Below are 21406 nucleotides of genomic sequence, written 5' to 3'. Positions count from 1 at the left end.
GAAGAAATTAAAGGTGAAGATAATGAGCGAACAGAGACCATATACCGAGTGAAGTGGCATGAGTTCGATATGAATTCACCTGTAATCACCTCTAAAAAAGTAGCTAATGACAAATGCGTTGTTTCCAATGTCATGTTATGATGTCTAATTACAAGAAACAAATGTACGCCTGGCTTTCTCCAGCATTCCATGGCCTTCGGGTTCAAATTTAATCAAGCGCAGTTATATCTACAGATAATATAAATATTCACTGAAAACACTATACACTGTATTTATGTCTCCTTATATAATCATCTTAACTCTCATTATTATATATTTCATAACTCGCAACGACTGAGGCTTGGCCATAGTTGAAGGTGTTGCATTACCGATAGTATCGTGACGTCAGCACAGGGAAATACCATAATCCCTGTGGGGCGTGCTTATTCTTCACAAGGGGTGTAGACGAAATGTACATGTTGAAAAAAATCGCTTATGTGTCACACATTTTGTCAACGTGAACGATAAAGTGATTATAAGTTGTACATCTATAACATTACTTCAATCTTATCATTAAATATCATATTTGCTTTCTTATAAGGTCCGTGGTCGGTCGCACTCCCCCTGAGCAGTCAAAAATAGAATGATAAAATGCCCGGATTCCCTTGAAAAACATAAACCAACATGGCCGGCAAAGGGTAAGGTTGGGTGGCTTTGTTGTCCTTATACTTCTTCGTTTTGACTTTGTTAAGCAACACTTAAGACATCTGACCGTCGACTGTATCATTCTAATTCACCTACATACATATGACTTAGATACCTCGATTCTTCATTGAAATAGATGGTAATTTAAACAGGATCGCCATCCGAAAGAGCGGATTGTTCGGTATTCGTTCACAATCATCTTCTTTGTGGCGTCCCAGGGTATATTCGAAGGTATGAGACTACTTAAAAGTTGTGTGGAAATCGAACACATGGTAAACGTGATGACGTGAAGTGCATAACCGTGACCTCGCTAAGGTTACACTGGAGCTTCTTTTCCGTACATAAACAATAACCACAGACGTGTTCGAGATTAACAATTTATTAAACCAAACAAGCTCACCCCGCACATCAACTTCTCTATCCAGACATGTTTTAATTGAGCTACAACCGTTTTACATGTACGATCACCCAATCACTTCTGGGACATTCAATTTTATTTAATCTATCGTCCAATCCCCTTTTTCAACGACACCTATTTTCGAACAGCTGTACTTGAAATTGATTTGCGGCTATAATGTGAGATGTGATGTGATCAAAGCCCGTAGTCCCGACACCTAATTTGCAACAAAGTGCTGAAATCGGCCTTGTTAATCCAACACAGTGATCAGCGTACTCTGTGGTCTTCTGCCTGCGAGTACACTGACCGACCAGTGAAATGACTAACTGGAAGTCAACAGTAGCCAATAAGAAAGCAGCTTTCTTAGCTTTGAAGCACTAGTTTTAAATTGGCGACTTCAATTCCAGGCTGTGTTTATAAAAGTATTTTGAATCAGTCATGCAGCCCATAACTGTAGTTCGGAATACCTGGTGTTAAGTTTTTTTAAGTTGTATGATTAGAAAGCAGGGATACCGGTGGTGCAGCTGATTGTAATGTAGGTCAGAGATTCAAAGAACGGAGCTCTGTGACTCTTTGATAAGTGTCCTTACAGTTGTTTTTGTGTACTAGCAACTATGTGCGTGAATTGACATTTGTTAAAGAAATTCTGAAATAAAGATGTTTAGCGACACTGCTGTCCTCTTTGCACACACAATAGCAGGAACACTTTATTAATGCATATTATAGCTGAAATGGATAGAATTATCATTAAACCGCCCGCATGTTATCAGAAATGAGCGGGCCACAGTAACTTGATAATGCCCTCATATTGCTTGACGACGGGCCATTATCATGCCCGTTGTTAGGTGACGTCACGTTCAATAGTGCAGCATCTGGTTTGTTCTATGACGTTTCCATATTTGTAGAAGTTGGTCAGTAACATTAGTGTCGATGTTTCAAAACCGATATTTTTGTTTCTTTTATTTGATAACAAATTCCATCCATTTTAGCTATAATAATGGTAACACTATTTTTCAGGGCATTATCATTTACAGAAGCCCTCGGTCTTTTCAACTGCCCTCCTTTGTTGGGCAGTTAATGGAAGACCCCAGGCTTCTGCAAATGATAATGCCCTGAAAAATAGCGTTACCCTCATAATATTGTGTATGCATAGTAATGTCAATGGCCATGTTATGGATATGTCGATATTTGTGCGCAACCAGATTTTCAACCAGTTTTGGTGTGATTTGTAAAACGAACGGAAATTGTTATATGTTTTCACTGAAATGCATATTTTACGTGGGTAGTAAATATACACCACACTCAATACTTGTTATATGCTATTTTTACGAAAGTAACAAACTTTCTAAGGTGAGATATCATAGTCTAAAATAGAACTGGAACTGGAGTGTTGTATTCTCTATTTATCATGTTATGGGTAAAAATTTAACTTTGAACAAACAACCTTTTCTAGAAACATACTTGGATCCACCCAAAAATAAAAGAAGGAAATAATGAGTAGTTGTTTTCCTATTTACGGATATCTTTGCTTGATCAGAACTTGTAATACATTGTGTGAAGCCCATTTCTGGTATCCCCCATTGTGATATTGCTGGAATATTGCTAAAAGCAGTGTAAAAACATACTCACTCACTGTAATACTTTGGAAAGCACATACTGCGAAAAGATATATTAGTTTGAAAGAATTTATCCATACAAATAAACATGACAAATAAAACTTGCCCTTGAAAAATGCAAAAATTGGATTAAATTTGTCTTGTGTATTGCAACCCGTGTGTCTTGTGTTTTTACACCTGTTTGAAGAGATTGTTTGTTGTTCAGAGCTTCTGCCCAGGTGTACTGTCGCGAGCACCCTGATGCTCCCCTGGTTGAAGACTACCATGCTGGGGACATGATCTGCCAGGAGTGTGGCCTGGTAGTGGGAGACCGGTGAGTACACACACCCTGCTGGGGACATGATCTGCCAGGAGTGTGGCCTGGTAGTGGGAGACCGGTGAGTACACACACCATGCTGGGGACATGATCTGCCAGGAGTGTGGCCTGGTAGTGGGAGACCGGTGAGTACACACACCCTGCTGGGGACATGATCTGCCAGGAGTGTGGCCTGGTAGTGGGAGACCGGTGAGTACACACACCCTGCTGGGGACATGATCTGCCAGGAGTGTGGCCTGGTAGTGGGAGACCGGTGAGTACACACACCATGCTGGGGACATGATCTGCCAGGAGTGTGGCCTGGTAGTGGGAGACCGGTGAGTACACACACCCTGCTGGGGACATGATCTGCCAGGAGTGTGGCCTGGTAGTGGGAGACCGGTGAGTACACACACCCTGTTGGGGACATGATCTGCCAGGAGTGTGGCCTGGTAGTGGGAGACCGGTGAGTACACACACCCTGCTGGGGACATGATCTGCCATTTGTGAGCTAACAGTCCTTTTTATTTTGTATCCTTATATCAACACTACTTCACGGGGGAGGAATAAATTGTAATACAAACCCATGAAGTTTTAACAGTGTTAGCTGAACCGAATCCTCACTATTTTGTTTTGAAGTTTGGCTCATTGTAAGCATGGTAAGTTCAGGCCTCAAAGTTACAACTAAAATGGTCGTCAATGCGACGTAAATTTCAATTTGTCTACTGTCTAAAATTCAGAGGTAGCCAAATGACTACTTGAAAAATATCTTGTGGAGACTAACTTCTATTTCTATTGTTTGAGTCACAAATAACAAAACTCAAGTACAGTTTCCACTAAAAAACAATTCCAAGAGTAGTGCTATTACTTGTACATGTAATAGTTATTTGATAAAAGATATTTCAAATGCTTTTGGCTACCGACAATATTGGCTTGACTTCTTGACTATACCACTGGCTACCTGGAAAAAACTACTTGTCACCATATAGCTACTTAGTAAAAACTTAAACTTTGAGGGCTGAAGTTGGCTCTCAAGGTATTGCTCAATGCTTTGGCTGCCAGGAAAATGACATTAGGAGCAAGATGTGGTCCCTGGAATAAATGGAAATTTGATGCCTACAGAGTAACACTAGGTGAAACTATCATTGCTATGTTAGTGTGACGATGTTCAGTCAAAACACAGCAATACAATGATTAAGTGGCTGTAGGACAACAGTATGTACAACATGTGATGTGACAGCCAATGTGACAGCCCGAAACTCTACATGGTTTCAAACTTCATATAGTTTCAGCAAGATAGATGTTGGTATTGTGTTTGAGAGTGATGGATGTTGGTGTTGTGTTTGAGAGTGATAGATGTTGGTATTGTGTTTGAGAGTGATCAATGTTGGTATTGTGTTTGAGAGTGATCAATGTTGGTGTTGTGTTTGAGAGTGATCAATGTTCGTGTTGTGTTTCAGAGAGATAGATGTTGGTATTGTGTTTGAGAGTGATAGATGTTGGTATTGTGTTTGAGAGTGATAGATGTTGGTATTGTGTTTGAGAGTGATAGATGTTGGTATTGTGTTTGAGAGTGATGGATGTTGGTGTTGTGTTTGAGAGTGATAGATGTTGGTATTGTGTTTGATAGTGATAGATGTTGGTATTGTGTTTGAGAGTGATAGATGTTGGTATCGTGTTTGAGATTGATGGATGTTGGTGTTGTGTTTGAGAGTGATGGATGTTGGTATCGTGTTTGAGAGTGATGGATGTTGGTATTGTGTTTGAGAGTGATGGATGTTGGTATTGTGTTTGAGAGTGATAGATGTTGGTATTGTGTTTGAGAGTGATCAATGTTGGTGTTGTGTTTGAGAGTGATGGATGTTGGTATTGTGTTTGAGAGTGATAGATGTTGGTTTTGTGTTTTGAGAGTGATAGATGTTGGTATTGTGTTTTGAGAGTGATATATGTTGGTGTTGTGTTTCAGAGTGATAGATGTTGGATCTGAGTGGAGAACCTTCAGCAATGACAAGAATACAAAAGATGCGTCTCGAGTTGGTGCAGCAGAGGTAAGTCTTCATCAAGGTTGGATGTTCCTACTTGGTGTTGTCTGGTCAGTAGGGACCTGTTTAGACACTGGACATGTTTAACATGGACCAGCTTAGTTTCTTCAACTTCATTTTGATGTGGCCAAGAACATTTTAGTCATCTGAGAACTTGAGTCCTTAACCTCTCTGATTTGAGACAAAGTCCCATGGCAGCCATATGTGTTCCCAGTATTATTAATATGAAGCATGTTTGCATGAGCCTTTATTATCCTCTGCCCTAATCACAGTTTGGTGGTGGACACAGAAACAGGATTCATTCATCCAACATATTTTGTTGTCAGAGCTTAACTCACAAACTGTTCAATGATTAAATATATTGTCTGTACATAATGCAGTTTTTGAGTTTTTGCTTGCTATAATAGATGACTATGCTTGTCATAAGAGGCGACTTACGGGATAGGGTGGTCAGGCTCGCTGACTTTGTTGATGCATGTCATCGATCCCAATTGAGTGGATTGATGCTCATGATGTCAATCACTGGATTGTCTGGTCCAGACTCAACTATTTACAGATCACTGTCATAAAGCTGGAATATTGCTAACAAACAAACAAACAAACAGTGTGGTGTCAAACCAATTCACTTGCTGTTGTTGTATGTTTGCATTTTCTTGACCCTCTAAACATAATGTTGCATATATTCCAGTAAACTTCAGGTGGGCTACAGAGCCTTTTGGCCGTCTGTTATGTGTATAACATTATATATGTGCCTCAAATTTATGTCGTAATGTGCCAATGCCAGGTGTTCTTAATGTCTACTCAATATTCTATGTACTATTCAAAAGAATTTTAAGAACACGTGGTACTTTCATATACGGGATTGGTCATTTATTATCGGGGGTGATGGGCTGTGTAACGTATTGTGCTAATGTCACCCCACTGTTATGTAACATTTCAAGTTACCCCATGAAAAAACAGAACAGTCTTTTTTTAATGTCTCAACCCCTTGATTCCATGATTACCAGGGCAGGCATCAACTATACTAATGTACTGTTTGTGTGTGATCCAGAACAGCCTTCTTGATGGTGGTGACCTCTCCACGATGATCGCAGCCGTCCCCGGTGGAGGGAAGGACATGGTGGACGAGTTTGGCAAACCCATGTACAGGAACAGGAGAACGGTAAGGGGTCATTGCTACACTGGCTCAGCAGATAAACACAAGTGGCTTTTGAGTGTGCACAGGTGTTAGTTTTTTTTGGAAACAGTGCCCTGCCCGTACCAGCAATGAGGAATTTTCTATGATGAATGTGAGAGGGTTTTTCAGGATGGAGTCTTTGGACATATTTGATGTCAGAGGTAGTGGAGGTACTGCAATAGTGGTGGTTTTAGGGAGTGATGTGGTCTTTGAAGGACTATTTGGTTGTTGCCTTTGGTGGTCGAATTGGCAAGCTCCTGACACCGATAGCCCATTTGCAGTGCTCTCTATACCATTGCCGCCACAGCTCCCCACTGTGCAGGGTACTTCACAACCATGCATGGAGCTGAACTCACAACTGATCTTTATCATGTTTGTGTTTACCAACAAGCGATGACTGTTGTGGTGCTGTAAATCTGTTCCTCAGCAAAGGTGTTTGTTCGTTTGTCAATTTGAAATAAGATGGTTCTGGTACGTGATGAAGACAATCTTGTTTGTTTTGGCCCTTTAATCCTTATAGAATCATGTCTGTATTTTCATTAGTACATGAGAGACATTAATTCTTCTCAAATGATCTTTTCATTTTGATGGTCAAGAGTTGACTTGTGAGTGTTATAATGAAGGTGAGTGTTAAAGTGAAGGGTGGACATTTACTCATTGTAGTCACACAAACTGTAGGTGGCCAAATTCTTTGGCAGCTACTTCATTCATTATGTGTGAAATCTAGCTGTACAATGTCCTACATCAATCTTTGCTTGTCATTCAGTCGTTAGTTTCAGTGTGTGTCAGTCAAACATCAAAGTGTGTAGATCATGCAGTTGTGAGAGTCAGCATCAATCAGTCCAACATCAAACTTGCTGGTCATACAGTGGATGGAGGGCATCCTGGACCCAGCACCTCCTGCTGGACATCAACACTGGGTCAGTGCTTCAGTGGATGGAGGGCATTCTGGACCAAGCACCTCCTGCTGGACATCAACACTGGGTCGGTGCTTCAGTGGATGGAGGGCATTCTGGACCAAGCACCTCCTGCTGGACATCAACACTGGGTCGGTGCTTCAGTGGATGGAGGGCATTCTGGACCAAGCACCTCCTGCTGGACATCAACCCTGGGTTTGTGCTCCAGTGAATGGAGGGCAACCTGGACCCAGCACATCCTGCTGGACATCAACCCTGGGTCGGTGCTTCAGTGGATGGAGGGCATTCTGGACCCAGCACCTCCTGCTGGACATCAACCCTGGGTTTGTGCTCCAGTGAATGGAGGGCATCCTTGAACCAGCACCTCCTGCTGGACATCAACACTGGGTCGGTGCTCCAGTGGATGGAGGGCATTCTGGACCAAGCACCTCCTGCTGGACATCAACCCTGGGTTTGTGCTCCAGTGAATGGAGGGCAACCTGGACCCAGCACATCCTGCTGGACATCAACCCTGGGTCGGTGCTTCAGTGGATGGAGGGCATTCTTGACCCAGCACCTCCTGCTGAACATCAACCCTTGGTTTGTGCTCCAGTGAATGGAGGGCAACCTTGACCCAGCACATCCTGCTGGACATCAACACTGGGTTTGGTGCTCCAGTGAATGGAGGGCATTCTGGACACAGCACCGCCTGCTGGACATCAACCCTGGGTTTGTGCTCCAGTGAATGGAGGGCAACCCGGACCCAGCACATCCTGCTGGACATCAACACTGGGTTTGGTGCTCCAGTGAATGGAGGGCAACCTGGACCCAGCACATCCTGCTGGACATCAACCCTGGGTTTGTGCTCCAGTGAATGGAGGGCAACCCGGACCCAGCACATCCTGCTGGACATCAACACTGGGTTTGGTGCTCCAGTGAATGGAGCGCAACCTGGACCCAGCACATCCTGCTGGACATCAACACTGGGTTTGGTGCTCCAGTGAATGGAGGGCAACCTGGACCCAGCACATCCTGCTGGACATCAACCCTGGGTTTGTGCTCCAGTGAATGGAGGGCAACCTGGACCCAGCACATCCTGCTGGACATCAACCCAGGGTTTGGTGCTCCAGTGAACGGAGGGCATCCTGGACCCAGCACCTCCTGCTAGACATCAACCCTGGGTTTGTGCTTCTTTGGATGGAGGGCATTCTGGACCCAGCACCTCCTGCTGAACATCAACCCTGGGTTGTGCTCCAGTGAATGGAGGGCAACCTGGACCCAGCACATCCTGCTGGACATCAACACTGGGTTTGTGCTCCAGTGAATGGAGGGCATTCTGGACCCAGCACCTCCTGCTGGACATCAACCCTGGGTTTGTGCTCCAGTGAATGGAGGGCATCCTTGACCCAGCACCTCCTGCTGGACATCAACACTGGGTTTGGTGCTCCAGTGAATGGAGGGCATCCTTGACCCAGCACCTCCTGCTGGACATCAACACTGGGTCGATGCTTCAGTGGATGGAGGGCATCCTGGACCCAGCACCTCCTGCTGGACATCAACCCTGGGTTTGTGCTCCAGTGAATGGAGGGCAACCCTGACCCAGCACCTCCTGCTGGACATCAACCCTGGGTTTGTGCTCCAGTGAATGGAGGGCAACCTGGACCCAGCACATCCTGCTGGACATCAACCCTGGGTTTGGTGCTCCAGTGAATGGAGGGCAACCTGGACCCAGCACATCCTGCTGGACATCAACCCTGGATTTGTGCTCCAGTGAATGGAGGGCAACCTGGACCCAGCACATCCTGCTGGACATCAACACTGGGTTTGGTGCTCCAGTGAATGGAGGGCATCCTTGACCCAGCACCTCCTGCTGGACATCAACACTGGGTCGATGCTTCAGTGGATGGAGGGCATCCTGGACCCAGCACCTCCTGCTGGACATCAACCCTGGGTTTGTGCTCCAGTGAATAGAGGGCATCCTGGACCCAGCACCTCCTGCTGGACATCAACACTGGGTTTGGTGCTCCAGTGAATGGCATGGATGTTCTTCGTGGTTTCACAGGTTTATCTGACCTGAATGATTACAAGCAACCTTGATCATGTTGATGTAGCTTGAATATTGCTAACTGTGGTGTTACCCCCCCCCCCCCAAAACACACACACACAACCCCACTCACTCACTCACTCACTCACTCACTCACTCACTCACTCACTCACTCACTCACTCACTCACTCACTCACTCACTCACTCACTCACTCACTCAAAGTGGAACAGCCAGCACTGACATACGATAGGCTTTTGTACATGAAATGGTATTATGTTATGTTTGTATAATTTGAGTGTATTGTGTGTGTTGAACAGATGAACAGTTCTGACCGAGCCCTGCTAAATGCATTCCGTGAGATCAACCAGATGGCAGACAGACTCAACCTGCCCAAGATGATAGCTGTAGGTTGCTTACCTTTTTCAACCCTCTTCAAAGATGATTCCATGTATTTTTGTATATATATATAAATATTGATGAAATTTGGTATTAAATTGATGACCTATTCTTTTAGTCAAGCCAAATGGGACAGTTATTTTTCATATTTGGGATTGAAAACAAAAGTACTTATCAGGAAATGTATTCACAATGAGCTTTTCATATTCCTCCCCAGGATCGAGGCAACACACTATTCAAGCAGGTGCATGAGGGCAAGTCCTTGAAGGGCCGCAGCAATGATGCCATTGCCTCAGCCTGTATGTACATAGCATGTCGACAGGAAGGTGTGCCCAGAACATTTAAGGGTAATTAGCTGCAGAAGGTTTAGCTTTGGTGTCAATGGACACAAAAGGATAATTTGTCCATTGGATTTTATTCCTAAGGGTAGAGTGAGAATGTAATGTTCTAATGTGTGAACTTATCCTATCTCACACAATGCATTTCTTCTTTCTTCTTCGATGCCCTGTAGAAACATGCTTGAACCCTGTTTCCAGCTTCTAAAACGAAAACATTCGCCCTACACCCCTAGCATATCCATGGCTACGACCATATCTTGGTCAATTAGGTGCCTCTTGTTCACGGTAACCTTTCATGCTTGACTGCATATGTCTTTACCCACACATTTTCACTTAAAGAATTTACCAGGATGAAATATGTGTGAAATTGACTGATTTATAGTGTTTGTTTTTCAGAGATCTGTGCTGTATCTAAAATATCCAAGAAGGAAATCGGACGGGTGTTCAAGCTGATCCTGAAGACTCTGGAGACGAACGTGGAGCTCATCACTACCGGGGACTTCATGGTGAGTCAGGGGAGATATCTAGTCTGGCTGGAGGGGAGAGAAAACAGTCACCAGTATTAGGGCCGGAAACACAAAAGTGAGATCAAGATGATATGTTTCACAATATGTTCATGATAGGGGTGACTATTGGTCTGGAAATCACTATTGATATTGAAAGAAACTATTGCGATAACTATTGATATTGCTAGCAACTATTGCGATAAATATCAATAGTTTTCAGTGTACCATTTTAGATGGATTTTAGAGTTGAATTAAACCTTGGAACTGAAGTTTCCATTGAATGTGATAACCATAACAACAAATAAAAAGTAAAGTTTGAGATATGACTGATTTGTTTTTTCTTTACCCTAATAATTTAAACCATGTGTAAATTACTACCACTCATGATCAAAAGAAAAACAAATTTGAACAGCATTGCATGTATTTTATTGATATGGTAAATACAATCGAACCTATCGATATTCCTAACTCAAATCGATAGGTTCGATTGTAAACTGTTTTAACAATCGATTTATTGACTTTATTAAAGTGCTTACCAATAGCGATATATCGATATTTCAATTTATCGTGACACCCCTAGTTCATGATGCAATGAGAAGATGCAATAGAGGAAGGAGCTGATTGATACACCCTGTGTACCGCCAAACACAGGGTGTGAAAGCTGATGGATGGTGCGTGACTTCCTGTCATTGCTTGGTACACTGCCATGTACTACTGCCAATTTGTAAGGGATTAGTTTTGTGTGAAAATATTATGTGCCATTTGAATTCCATATAGACGTGGTTACAAACACTTGTGCTGATTTGTGATGTGTGTGTTATGTATATTTCAGTCGCGGTTCTGCTCCAACCTACAGCTGCCCTCCTCCGTACAGAAGGGGGCGACTTACATCGCACGCAAGGCTGTGGACATGGACCTGGTGCCTGGGTCAGTCACAAGAGATGCAGTGGAGGGGGTGGGGGTGGGGGTGTTTGGGGGGGGAAGAGTAGCATGACCATAACACATTACCTTGATCAGAAATCCCATGACAGATTATTGCCCTGGTCAGTGAGAAATCCCATGACAGATTATTGCCCTGATCAGTGAGAAATCCCATGACAGATTATTACCCTGATCAGTGAGAAATCCCATGACAGATTATTACCCTGATCAGTGAGAAATCCCATGATAGATTATTACCCTGATCAGTGAGAAATCCCATGACAGATTATTACCCTGATCAGTGAGAAATCCCCTGATAAATTATTACCCTGATCAGTGAGAAATCCCCTGATAGATTATTACCCTGATCAGTGAGAAATCCCATGACAGATTATTACCCTGATCAGTGAGAAATCCCATGACAGATTATTACCCTGATCAGTGAGAAATCCCATGATAGATTATTGCCCTGGTCAGTGAGAAATCCCCTGATAGATTATTGCCCTGATCAGTGAGAAATCCCATGACAGATTATTACCCTGATCAGTGAGAAATCCCCTGATAGATTATTACCCTGATCAGTGAGAAATCCCCTGATAGATTATTACCCTGATCAGTGAGAAATCCCCTGATAGATTATTGCCCTGATCAGTGAGAAATCCTATGACAGATTATTGCTCTGATCAGTGAGAAATCCCATGACAGATTATTACCCTGATCAGTGAGAAATCCCATGATAGATTATTACCCTGATCAGTGAGAAATCCCATGACAGAATATTACCCTGATCAGTGAGAAATCCCCTGATAGATTATTACCCTGATCAGTGAGAAATCACATGACATTATTATTACCTTGATCAGTGAGAAAAGCCAAGATGTAAGATTATTGTTGACTATTGCACTGGGTTGAGCATGCTGAGCAGACTGCTGTGTTGTTGTTTCAGCCGGAGCCCCATCTCGGTGGCGGCAGCAGCCATCTACATGGCCTCACAGGCCTCCAGCGACAAGAAATCTCAGAAGGGTAAGCTGATGTTCTATGATTCTCATTATGAGGTTCTGACAATGACGTGCTAAGAATACAGCCACTGACAAAACAATTTTTACAATGAAACCATTGTTTTACATGGGACGTGAAAAGGCATTTAATTGAGATGTTTGCTTTTAGGAGGTCTTAAGTTTTGATTTTGATTGAAAGATCTGGAATTTGTTGAAAAAGTCTTGAATTTGACAAATTGGTTATCTAAGGCACAGATGGAATAATTTGTCATTTGTATGTATTTTGAGATCATAATACGTTGTAGAAACAAATCAACAGATTTAGGAAAGAGTACTTTGAAGCATTTGAGTTACCTCCCTTCCTCTCTCTGGCAGCAGTAGAGGTACTATATGATTTCACTGTAGGCCACATACCAACCACTACCTCTTTGTTGGTACAACATGACAGCTGATGTAATTCCATCACATAAATAATGACAGCCAGCCCGACAGCCATCATCAAACCTTGGACCTTACAGAGAGTCCTGTGGGAACAGCATTACAGCACAGTTCAGTAGCCCTACACTGGTTTTGTAGAGGAGGAATCAAGTTTTATTAGACAACTTCTTTTTAGATCACCTGGCACATCCATAATTTTTTTACATTTATGCCTTGTCTAATGTCCTAATGGATTCAGTTTAATTGTTTGTGGGTACTATAAGTGGATTCATGTTTGTTGAAGGCATAAAATTGCAATTTCCATATGACTGTCTAGATGCCAGCATTATTTTTAAGAAAAACTTGCAAAAGTCACCATTTGTAGTTCAAACATGGCTGAATTCTAAATGGCTCTATCTCCTGTACATGCAAACCAAATGGGCCCTCACAGGGATGGAAATTTACAAGCCCAGTGGCTATATTTTGATTTTTGACCCTGCAAAAGATAACTAGTCCTTATTAAATAAGAAGACTTTTGAATTTGAGACTCAGAAGGTTTTTCCAAATGTGTAGCTTAGCAATTAGACAGGTGGAGTCGAGAGGACGATGTATAATTCACAGCATATGTGAAAAAACTCAATCCCTACAGACTAGTAGAATTATATTAGCCCAATGTAATTACGACTAGCCTCTGGTCCTAGGGGTGAGCCTTAATTTCTAACCCTGCCAAACTGTGCGTTTATATTTAGAGTGTCTGTGTGTATACACAAATATTTACATACCTGTACATAATATATACATCAGCTGTCCATTGATGGCTGAAGTTGAAACTGGCCCAACATCTATAGACTGGGACCTACATTTTAAAATGTAGCATCTGTGTAGTTAGGGCCCAGGAGATAAGTGCTGTTTATTGTAATGTTGAATTTTAACTTAGTGAAACTGCAATGGAAATAAAAGTAGATACAAATTGGAAAAGCAAGTCTTCACTTCTGAAAGACATATAGAAGTTGGCATGATGAACAAGTCAGATAGTTCTATGGATATACAACTTCCTTATTACAATATCTCCAATGAAATGTCACATTCATTGTAATAAAGAAGTTGTATAAACATAGAACTATCTGCCTTGTTTAAGTAAATCAAAACCCCCCACACACACACACACACACACTAGCTTGCCACCACATTTTATCCAAATTTTTAAACTTATCCTATCTCACACTTTACATATCTTCTTTTTCAATCCCATGTGAAAACGTGCTTGAACCGAGTTTCCAGCTTCTAAAACAAAAACATTTACCCGAACACACCCCAGCATCTCCATGGTTTTGGACCAACAAGTGGGGCAATTACTTGCTCCTGTAAATTGTAAGCTTGCTCAAGCTGACCTCGTGTGTATCTCTGCCAACTTTTTCTCTTATCACCACTATGTGTTGACGTGTTTTGTGAATATTAGAGAACTTTTTTGCCAAGTCTCTGTGAATAAACACTGCATACACCATGGGCCAAAACGACAGACAACATCCAGCATGCTCAGAATGCTGACACACCTTCTCTACATCGGATCCTAACTCCTTTTGCTTGTTTGACTCGCGTCGTACAGAGTGTCAATTCTATGCCAGATTCTGATTTCCACAACTACATCCAGCAATGTAGGAGATTATTGCTCTGTTCTACTGGCCGATCCTGTCTCTCTCCCTTGCGACCCGCCTTTGAGATCTCATGCTTGGAGTCCACACGTGTCGCTTTTGCAGTGCGAAGGACGATAGCTCTACTGTTCGTGCCCCGGCTACCACCCAGCACGGGCCTGATTGTCTCTCGCAAGATCATAGGCACGAGAAGATGCTGGATCGACGATCAGTTTCTTATGCAGGATAAACTCATGCAAAATCTGGACCTTCTCTCCCACCATTTTGGTTCCATGACAGCTCTCCGTCACCGTGGTGTTCTCCAACACTGTACCTAGGACGATCAGTTCAAAGCCAAACTTTACCATCAACCATGGTCTTCCTGCACCCTGTTCGCAGATGCAGTCCAGCAGGTTGCTCAAGCACGCAAGGCGTTTGCCAGCACTTTAGGGGCAAAGGTTATCATGGTTGCGGAATTACAATTGCTAATCTGCTCCTACAAAGTAGCAGACCAAGCCTCGTTTTTCACCCCCCTTCATGGGACTTCGTGGGTTTTGGTTCGAAGGTCCTTGCTATGGAATATTGTAGATCGTCAATCTTTTCGCCTTGGTTCGCTTGAATGTGTTTAAAAGCTTGATGAAGCTTCCAAACTTGGAGCACCCTATTTTCCGTGGGAGATAGTATTGTGTTTTGTTTGAAGAATCTATGCCTGTCCAGGATCAATCTGAAGTTGTCAGCCATTTCGCTTATGCATTCTATAAAAACATTTTGGCATGTATTCCCTAAGTTTCACTTTCTTCCAGATCCTGCTTGTCATAAGAGGCGACTAACGGGATCGGGTGGTCAGGCTCGCTGACTTGGTTGATGCATGTCATCGATCCCAATTGCATGGATCGATGCTAATGATTTCAATCACTGGATTGTCTGTTCCAGACTCAATTATTTACAGACCGCCGTCATAAAGCTGGAATATTGCTTAGTGTGGTGTTAAACAACAAACAAACAAACACTATCCTCCAACTTAAGCTTGTAGCAAATAGAAGGTCAAAGTTGCGTGTTGATGTTAGTCCAGTGTTTTGGCCAATTTGACAAGTAAATCAAAATGCAACAATGCTTGTCGTAAGAGATGACTAACTGGATCGGCTGGTCCGATTCGCTGACGTGGTTGATGCATGTCATCATATCCCAATGGCGCAGATCGATGCTCATGATGTCAATCACTGGATTGTCTGGTCCAGACTCAATTATTTACACACCGCCGTCATTTCTCTGGAATCATGCTGAGTGTGGCGTTCAACAACAAACAAAAAAACCAACTAACAAACACCGTCCTTTGACATGAAACTGGACTTGTACCTGTAAATTACCAGACTGATGAAGATGTATTTTTACACACATGTTTCTTCTTATGAAGATGTATTAATCATTTCTTACCCTGACATAACACATTGCAACGATCTTCTTCACTTTGATCATGAGAGACAGAACCCAAACAGGCACATTTCTCCCTCTGGGGTGCCCCTTAATCAGAAGTTACCTGGCCTTAATCCCTCACTTGCTTTCTAATTTGTTTGCAAAAAGGTGTAAAACATTAACAAGATGTGTGGCCTTTTGTTTTCAGAAATCGGAGATATTGCTGGTGTGGCTGAGGTGACAATCCGCCAGTCATACAAGCTTATGTACCCTAAAGCACATCAACTGTTCCCAGAAGATTTCAAGTTTGCAACACCCATAGAACAGCTGCCCATGCAGTGAGCTACAGCTGTTACTGCAGAGATGCAGACCCATAAATACTGAGTCATGTACAGGTATATGAACAGACATGGAAACACACACATGAATACTGAGTCATGTACAGGTATATGAACAGACATGGAAACACACACATGAATACTGAGTCATGTACAGGTATATGAACAGACATGGAAACACACACATGAATACTGAGTCATGTACAGGTATATGAACAGACATGGAAACACACACATGAACAGACACATAAATACTGAGTCATGTACAGGTACATGTATATGAACAGACACATGACACACAAACTGACACAGACACATGACACACAAACAGACACATGCCACTCAAACAGACACATGACACTCACACAGACACATGACACATAAATAGACATGTGAACATACTTAAGAACAGCCACAGGCAATTTAACAGACATTTAAACAGCTACAGACACATGCACAGACACACATTGGATACAAGCAGACAGTGGGTTTCACCAAAGTTTTAAGCGTCTGAGACCTGCATCACTTAAGGCTGACACGCTATGATATAACTGGAATACTGTTAAAAGCGGCTTTAAACCCAACTCACTCACTACAAAGGATGCAATGTCACAATGTCACAATGTCTACATGCAGTTCATATCACACCAGCCACAGAAACTTGTTTGGACAACAGAATAATGACCATGGGGTGGAGCAGCATTGTCCTGCTGCTGTATCATTTGTCCTCCATGTGGGAGGCTAGGGACTGAATGGAATCATGATGTAATATGCCTCAGTTGGAGGAGTTGCAGCTCACAATGGAACTGAATGTATTTCATGCGTTGATCAAGTACATCATTAAAACATATCCAGCTTCATCATCTACTGAATGTTTCTTCTGTGTGGTGTAAGGCCCATCAAGATATGGGGTATGGTATCCAAAATATTTTTACGGGCCATCAAACTGTGGACTTATGGCATCTGAATAGTCTAAGGGCCATCAATATATGAGGATATGGTATCTGAATGGTGTAAGGCCCATCAAGATATGGGGTATGGTATCTGAATGGTCTAAGGGCCATCAAGATATGGGGTATAGTATCTGAATGGTGTAAGGACTATCAAGATGTGGGATATGGTATCTGAATGGTCTAAGGCCCATCAAGATATGTGGGTATGGTAGCCTAGTGGTCTAAGGCCATAAAGCTGTGGGAGTATGGTATCTGAATGGTCTAAGGGTCATCAAGCTATGTAGATATGGTATCTGAATGGTCTAAGGGTCATCAAGCTGTGTAGATATGGTATCTGAATGGTCTAAGGTCCATCAAGCTGTCAAATTATGTTATCTGAATGGTCTAAGGGCCATAGATGTTGTAGCCAAGTGATCGAAGGGCCCTCAAGCTGTGGAGGTATTGTAGCCTAGTGGTCTGAGATCATTTATGCATGGAGAGGATGGAGGGCAATAATTCACCCCAATTATAAGCCTTGGTATGTCTGCACCACACCCATGCAAGTGGATTAGGATCCTCACACATTATTGGTCCTGGTTACAGTCTTCAGCAACCTGTGCTTGTCATAAGAGGTGACTAACATGATCAGCCTTGCTCCCTTGGTTTGATGTCATTGTATCCCAGTTGCTGGATCTATGCTCATAATGTCAGTCACTGGATTGTCTGGTCTAAAATTGATTATTTACAGACTGCCATCATATAGCTGGAATATTGCGGAGTGCATTGATAAAGTACCCAAGAAATCAACATTATGATGTGACTAAGACTTGATGTTTGGTGTATTTCCGTGGTATGCCCGCTGTGTTGCTGCTTTGTGGCCACACTGGTTTGATGAGCTGAAGTTTGCCACCTCTTTGTAATGTTGCAGGTTCAAAATCATTTTACTTTATTGATGTTACTTTGGTTTTAGTTTTACATGTGCATGATGTGTATGATGTAAGTCAGTCATTGGGGAAGATCTATCATGTCATCCCTATGTTGTATTCTATGTCCTATGTAGTCCCAATGCTGTGTCCTACAGCAACATGTCACATTGTGTTGTACAGCAACATGTCACATTGTGTTGTACTGCAACATGTCACATTGTGTTGTACTGCAACATGTCACATTGTGTTGTACTACAACATGTCACATTGTGTTTTACTGCAACATGTCACATTGTGTTGTACTGCAACATGTCACATTGTGTTGTACTGCAACATGTCACATTGTGTTGTACTGCAACATGTCACATTGTGTTTTACTGCAACATGTCACATTGTGTTGTACTGCAACATGCTACATTGTGTTGTACTGCAACATGCTATATTGTGTTGTGCTGCAACATGCTATATTGTGTTGTGCTGCAACATGCTACATTGTGTTGTACTGCAACATGCTATATTGTGTTGTACTGCAACATGCTAAATTGTGTTGTACTGCAACATGTCACATTGTGTTGTACTGCAACATGTCACATTGTGTTGTACTGCAACATGCTACATTGTGTTGTACTGCAACATGCTATATTGTGTTGTGCTGCAACATGCTATATTGTGTTGTGCTGCAACATGCTACATTGTGTTGTACTGCAACATGCTATATTGTGTTGTACTGCAACATGCTAAATTGTGTTGTACTGCGACATGTCACATTGTGTTGCACTGCGACATGCTACATTGTGTTGTACTGCAACATGCTATATTGTGTTGTGCTGCAACATGCTACATTGTGTTGTACTGCAACATGCTAAATTGTGTTGTACTGCAGTATGCTACATTGTTGTACTGCATCACACATTGTGTGGTAATTCAAAATATTACATTGTGTTGTTCTACAAGATACATTGTGTTGTATTGCAACATGCTACATTATGTTGTACTGCAGTATGTTACATTGTTGTACTGCAACATGTTACATTGTTGTACTGCATCACACATTGTGTGGTACTTTAAAATATTACATTGTGTTGTACTACAAGATACATTGTGTTGTACTGCAACTATCCTGCATGGTGGACATGTTTTGTGACCACATACTGCAAGGATGGTATTGTTGTACATGTACAGATATGCTTTCCCTTTGCTTTGCAAGTCATGTTGTATTGTATGTACTGTTTTCACAACATCCGGTTCACTTTTCAGACAGGATGTAATATCACAGCAAATGGAATACTGGTACTGTCCAGTCTGTGAGAATAGCTTAAGTTCTTATTTTATTCTTCTGTTCTACTAAGACATGCCAATTCAAAACATAGATATTTGAGTTGGTGAGTCACACAGCCTGGAAGAGGTCTATCAGTTTTAGGGTATCCTCCTCTTATTTGTTACCTACTTCTTTACCCACAAGCAAAACATACTGATTGTCCATGGAATGTTGGAAGGAAAGTTCACGTGATATGTCGTAAAACATGTATTATTCACGTACATGAACAAAGCAAAATATGAACCTTTCTAATTTTGTATGAATGTTTTTATTGATATGTTTGTTGTTGTTACTGTAAATAATTGAAATAAACTATTTACGCTCAACAGTCTTGTTACAATGTTTCGAACATGTAAAGCAATCTTGTGTGTTTTCAATGACACTTATACTCCAGCTACAAACTTCTGTAGTATATATTTTAAGAATTGAACGTGTTTGGATTGGTTCATTGAAGTGTGAACTATTTGAAAGGTCTAGTTAAACTTTCGTGTGAACCTGCGCTTTTGAATCGTTCTCGGAGGTTCACACCACACAGTTTAACCTACTCTTTTAAAACGTTCAATTCCTATAATTTCATACTTTGCAATACAATGATAGCTTACTTTGAAGTTCTCTGGTTTCGCCGAGGAACATTGCAACAATGTTGTTTTGTCGGTATTTGCCGGCTCTCGGTCACATCCTTTTCCCCACTTATACTCAGTTACGCAAAAGAAAAATAGTTCTTTGACTATCTACAACATTAGCTGAAAATATATCAACATCAATGTTATTTTATTCTCTGAACAAATGGACAAATCGTGTTTCTTATCTTCAAAAAGAACAGGAAAGTGAACATAAACATAAACAAGACCTCGATGCACAGAGGCGAGGTCAACCTTCAAGCGCGGATTTATATATGACGTCACATAAGTTTGAAAAGAGGTGCATTTCGAGTCGAACGGGGGCGTGAGGATGACATATTTACTACTGTTGAAAAAGAAGTTTAGGGAACAGTTATGGAAAACACACCGACGCCTGAACCCTCCCATGACACTAGCAAATTAGGAATATCACTGAAAATCACACCCCACTATATACATTTCGTATAGAAAAAAATCACACACACCTATATACATATATAGACGGGTGTGAATTATTTTTCTATACGAATATATTATGCAGAACACTCTATCATCGAGTTACTGTGATGACGGGGCACAGAAGTGAAGCTGGCATCATGTCATACAGTATATACATATATAGACAGCGGTGTGGTTTTTTTCTATACGAATATATTATGCTATGCCCGTCATTCTTCATGTGCCGCCGCTTCTCGACCTAAAATTCACGGAGTGGGTCGGCCGACCCAGAAACCGGAATAGAAATTCTGCCTACGGATATTTTCTCGTCTCCGATGACCAATCATTAAAACAGGTAAGCAAGCAGTTTTGGTTTTTTAACTTAAGTTTCTTTCCTTTCCTTTTCACGTTTTATGGGTTCTCAAAATCTTGGATTTTTTTCCGATACGATAGTGAATCGGGTTTCAGTTTGGGATTGATCAGGAGCAGTCGCTTTGATCTGTGTCGGCGGCCACACCCGGGCAGGGTACAACATTGTTGTCATTCGCAATTGTCTTGGTGCTAGATTCCTGTCATTTCCGAAACAAGGCATCAAAGTCAATATCGCTCAATAAATCAATTTCGTTTCATCTCCGTAATTTTACAGGATTCATTTTCTTCACTTGCGTTATGGTATTGAAAGATAGCCATTCTCTGTCCAAATCACCGCAAGGACAATCCATTAGCAGCTAGACATTAAACACCAGAACCAAAGTATTTATTTATTTTTAAGTCAGATGAAATGTTACAAGGCCAGGCAAAAATACTAAATTGATAATATTCCTGATAAATGCAGGGATTAAAACGAAAATAGAAAAAACGAGTTGATTCTAAACACCGATCGAGAATTCGGGGAAACCCCGGAAAGTAGTTCCGGCAAAAGTTCACACGATCAGTTTCACAAAAGAATCTTTACATCTTGTGAACTTTTCTGTCCGTTCACAGCAGTGTGGACTCCAAATATCAGATCACGTGACTACCCATTCAGCCAATCGGCAATAAAGAAAGTTTCAACTTTAAAGT

At 41.9% G+C, this 21406-nt stretch overlaps 1 protein-coding gene across 5 annotated transcripts; it reads left to right on the top strand.

Annotated features, from left to right (window-relative positions):
- The first annotated feature begins 547 nt into the window (after window positions 1-547).
- On the top strand, window positions 548-19612 carry LOC124119829 (transcription initiation factor IIB-like). Of its 5 annotated transcripts, none has more exons than XR_007219330.1 (11): window positions 548-677; window positions 2903-3010; window positions 4959-5040; window positions 6086-6196; window positions 9470-9556; window positions 9766-9895; window positions 10283-10392; window positions 11225-11319; window positions 12260-12336; window positions 15981-16167; window positions 16318-19612. XR_007219330.1 is itself a non-coding variant. In XM_046482478.2 (10 exons), exons 1-10 carry the CDS (start codon window positions 664-666, stop codon window positions 16112-16114), a joined length of 948 nt encoding a protein of 315 aa, XP_046338434.1. In that variant the 5' UTR covers window positions 548-663; the 3' UTR covers window positions 16115-19612. The 5 variants fall into 5 exon arrangements, 2 of the variants coding, with proteins under 2 accessions (XP_046338434.1, XP_048244987.1); XR_007219329.1 differs by having other exon boundaries at window positions 16268-19612; XR_007219328.1 differs by having other exon boundaries at window positions 16218-19612.
- Window positions 19613-21406: the final 1794 nt, after the last annotated feature.

Source organism: Haliotis rufescens, unplaced genomic scaffold, assembly GCF_023055435.1.
Source record: "Haliotis rufescens isolate VD_foot unplaced genomic scaffold, xgHalRufe1.0.p SCAF_8, whole genome shotgun sequence".
In the NCBI taxonomy this organism is placed as follows: Eukaryota; Metazoa; Mollusca; class Gastropoda; order Lepetellida; family Haliotidae; genus Haliotis; species Haliotis rufescens.
This window is presented reverse-complemented; position numbering and strand designations above follow the sequence as displayed.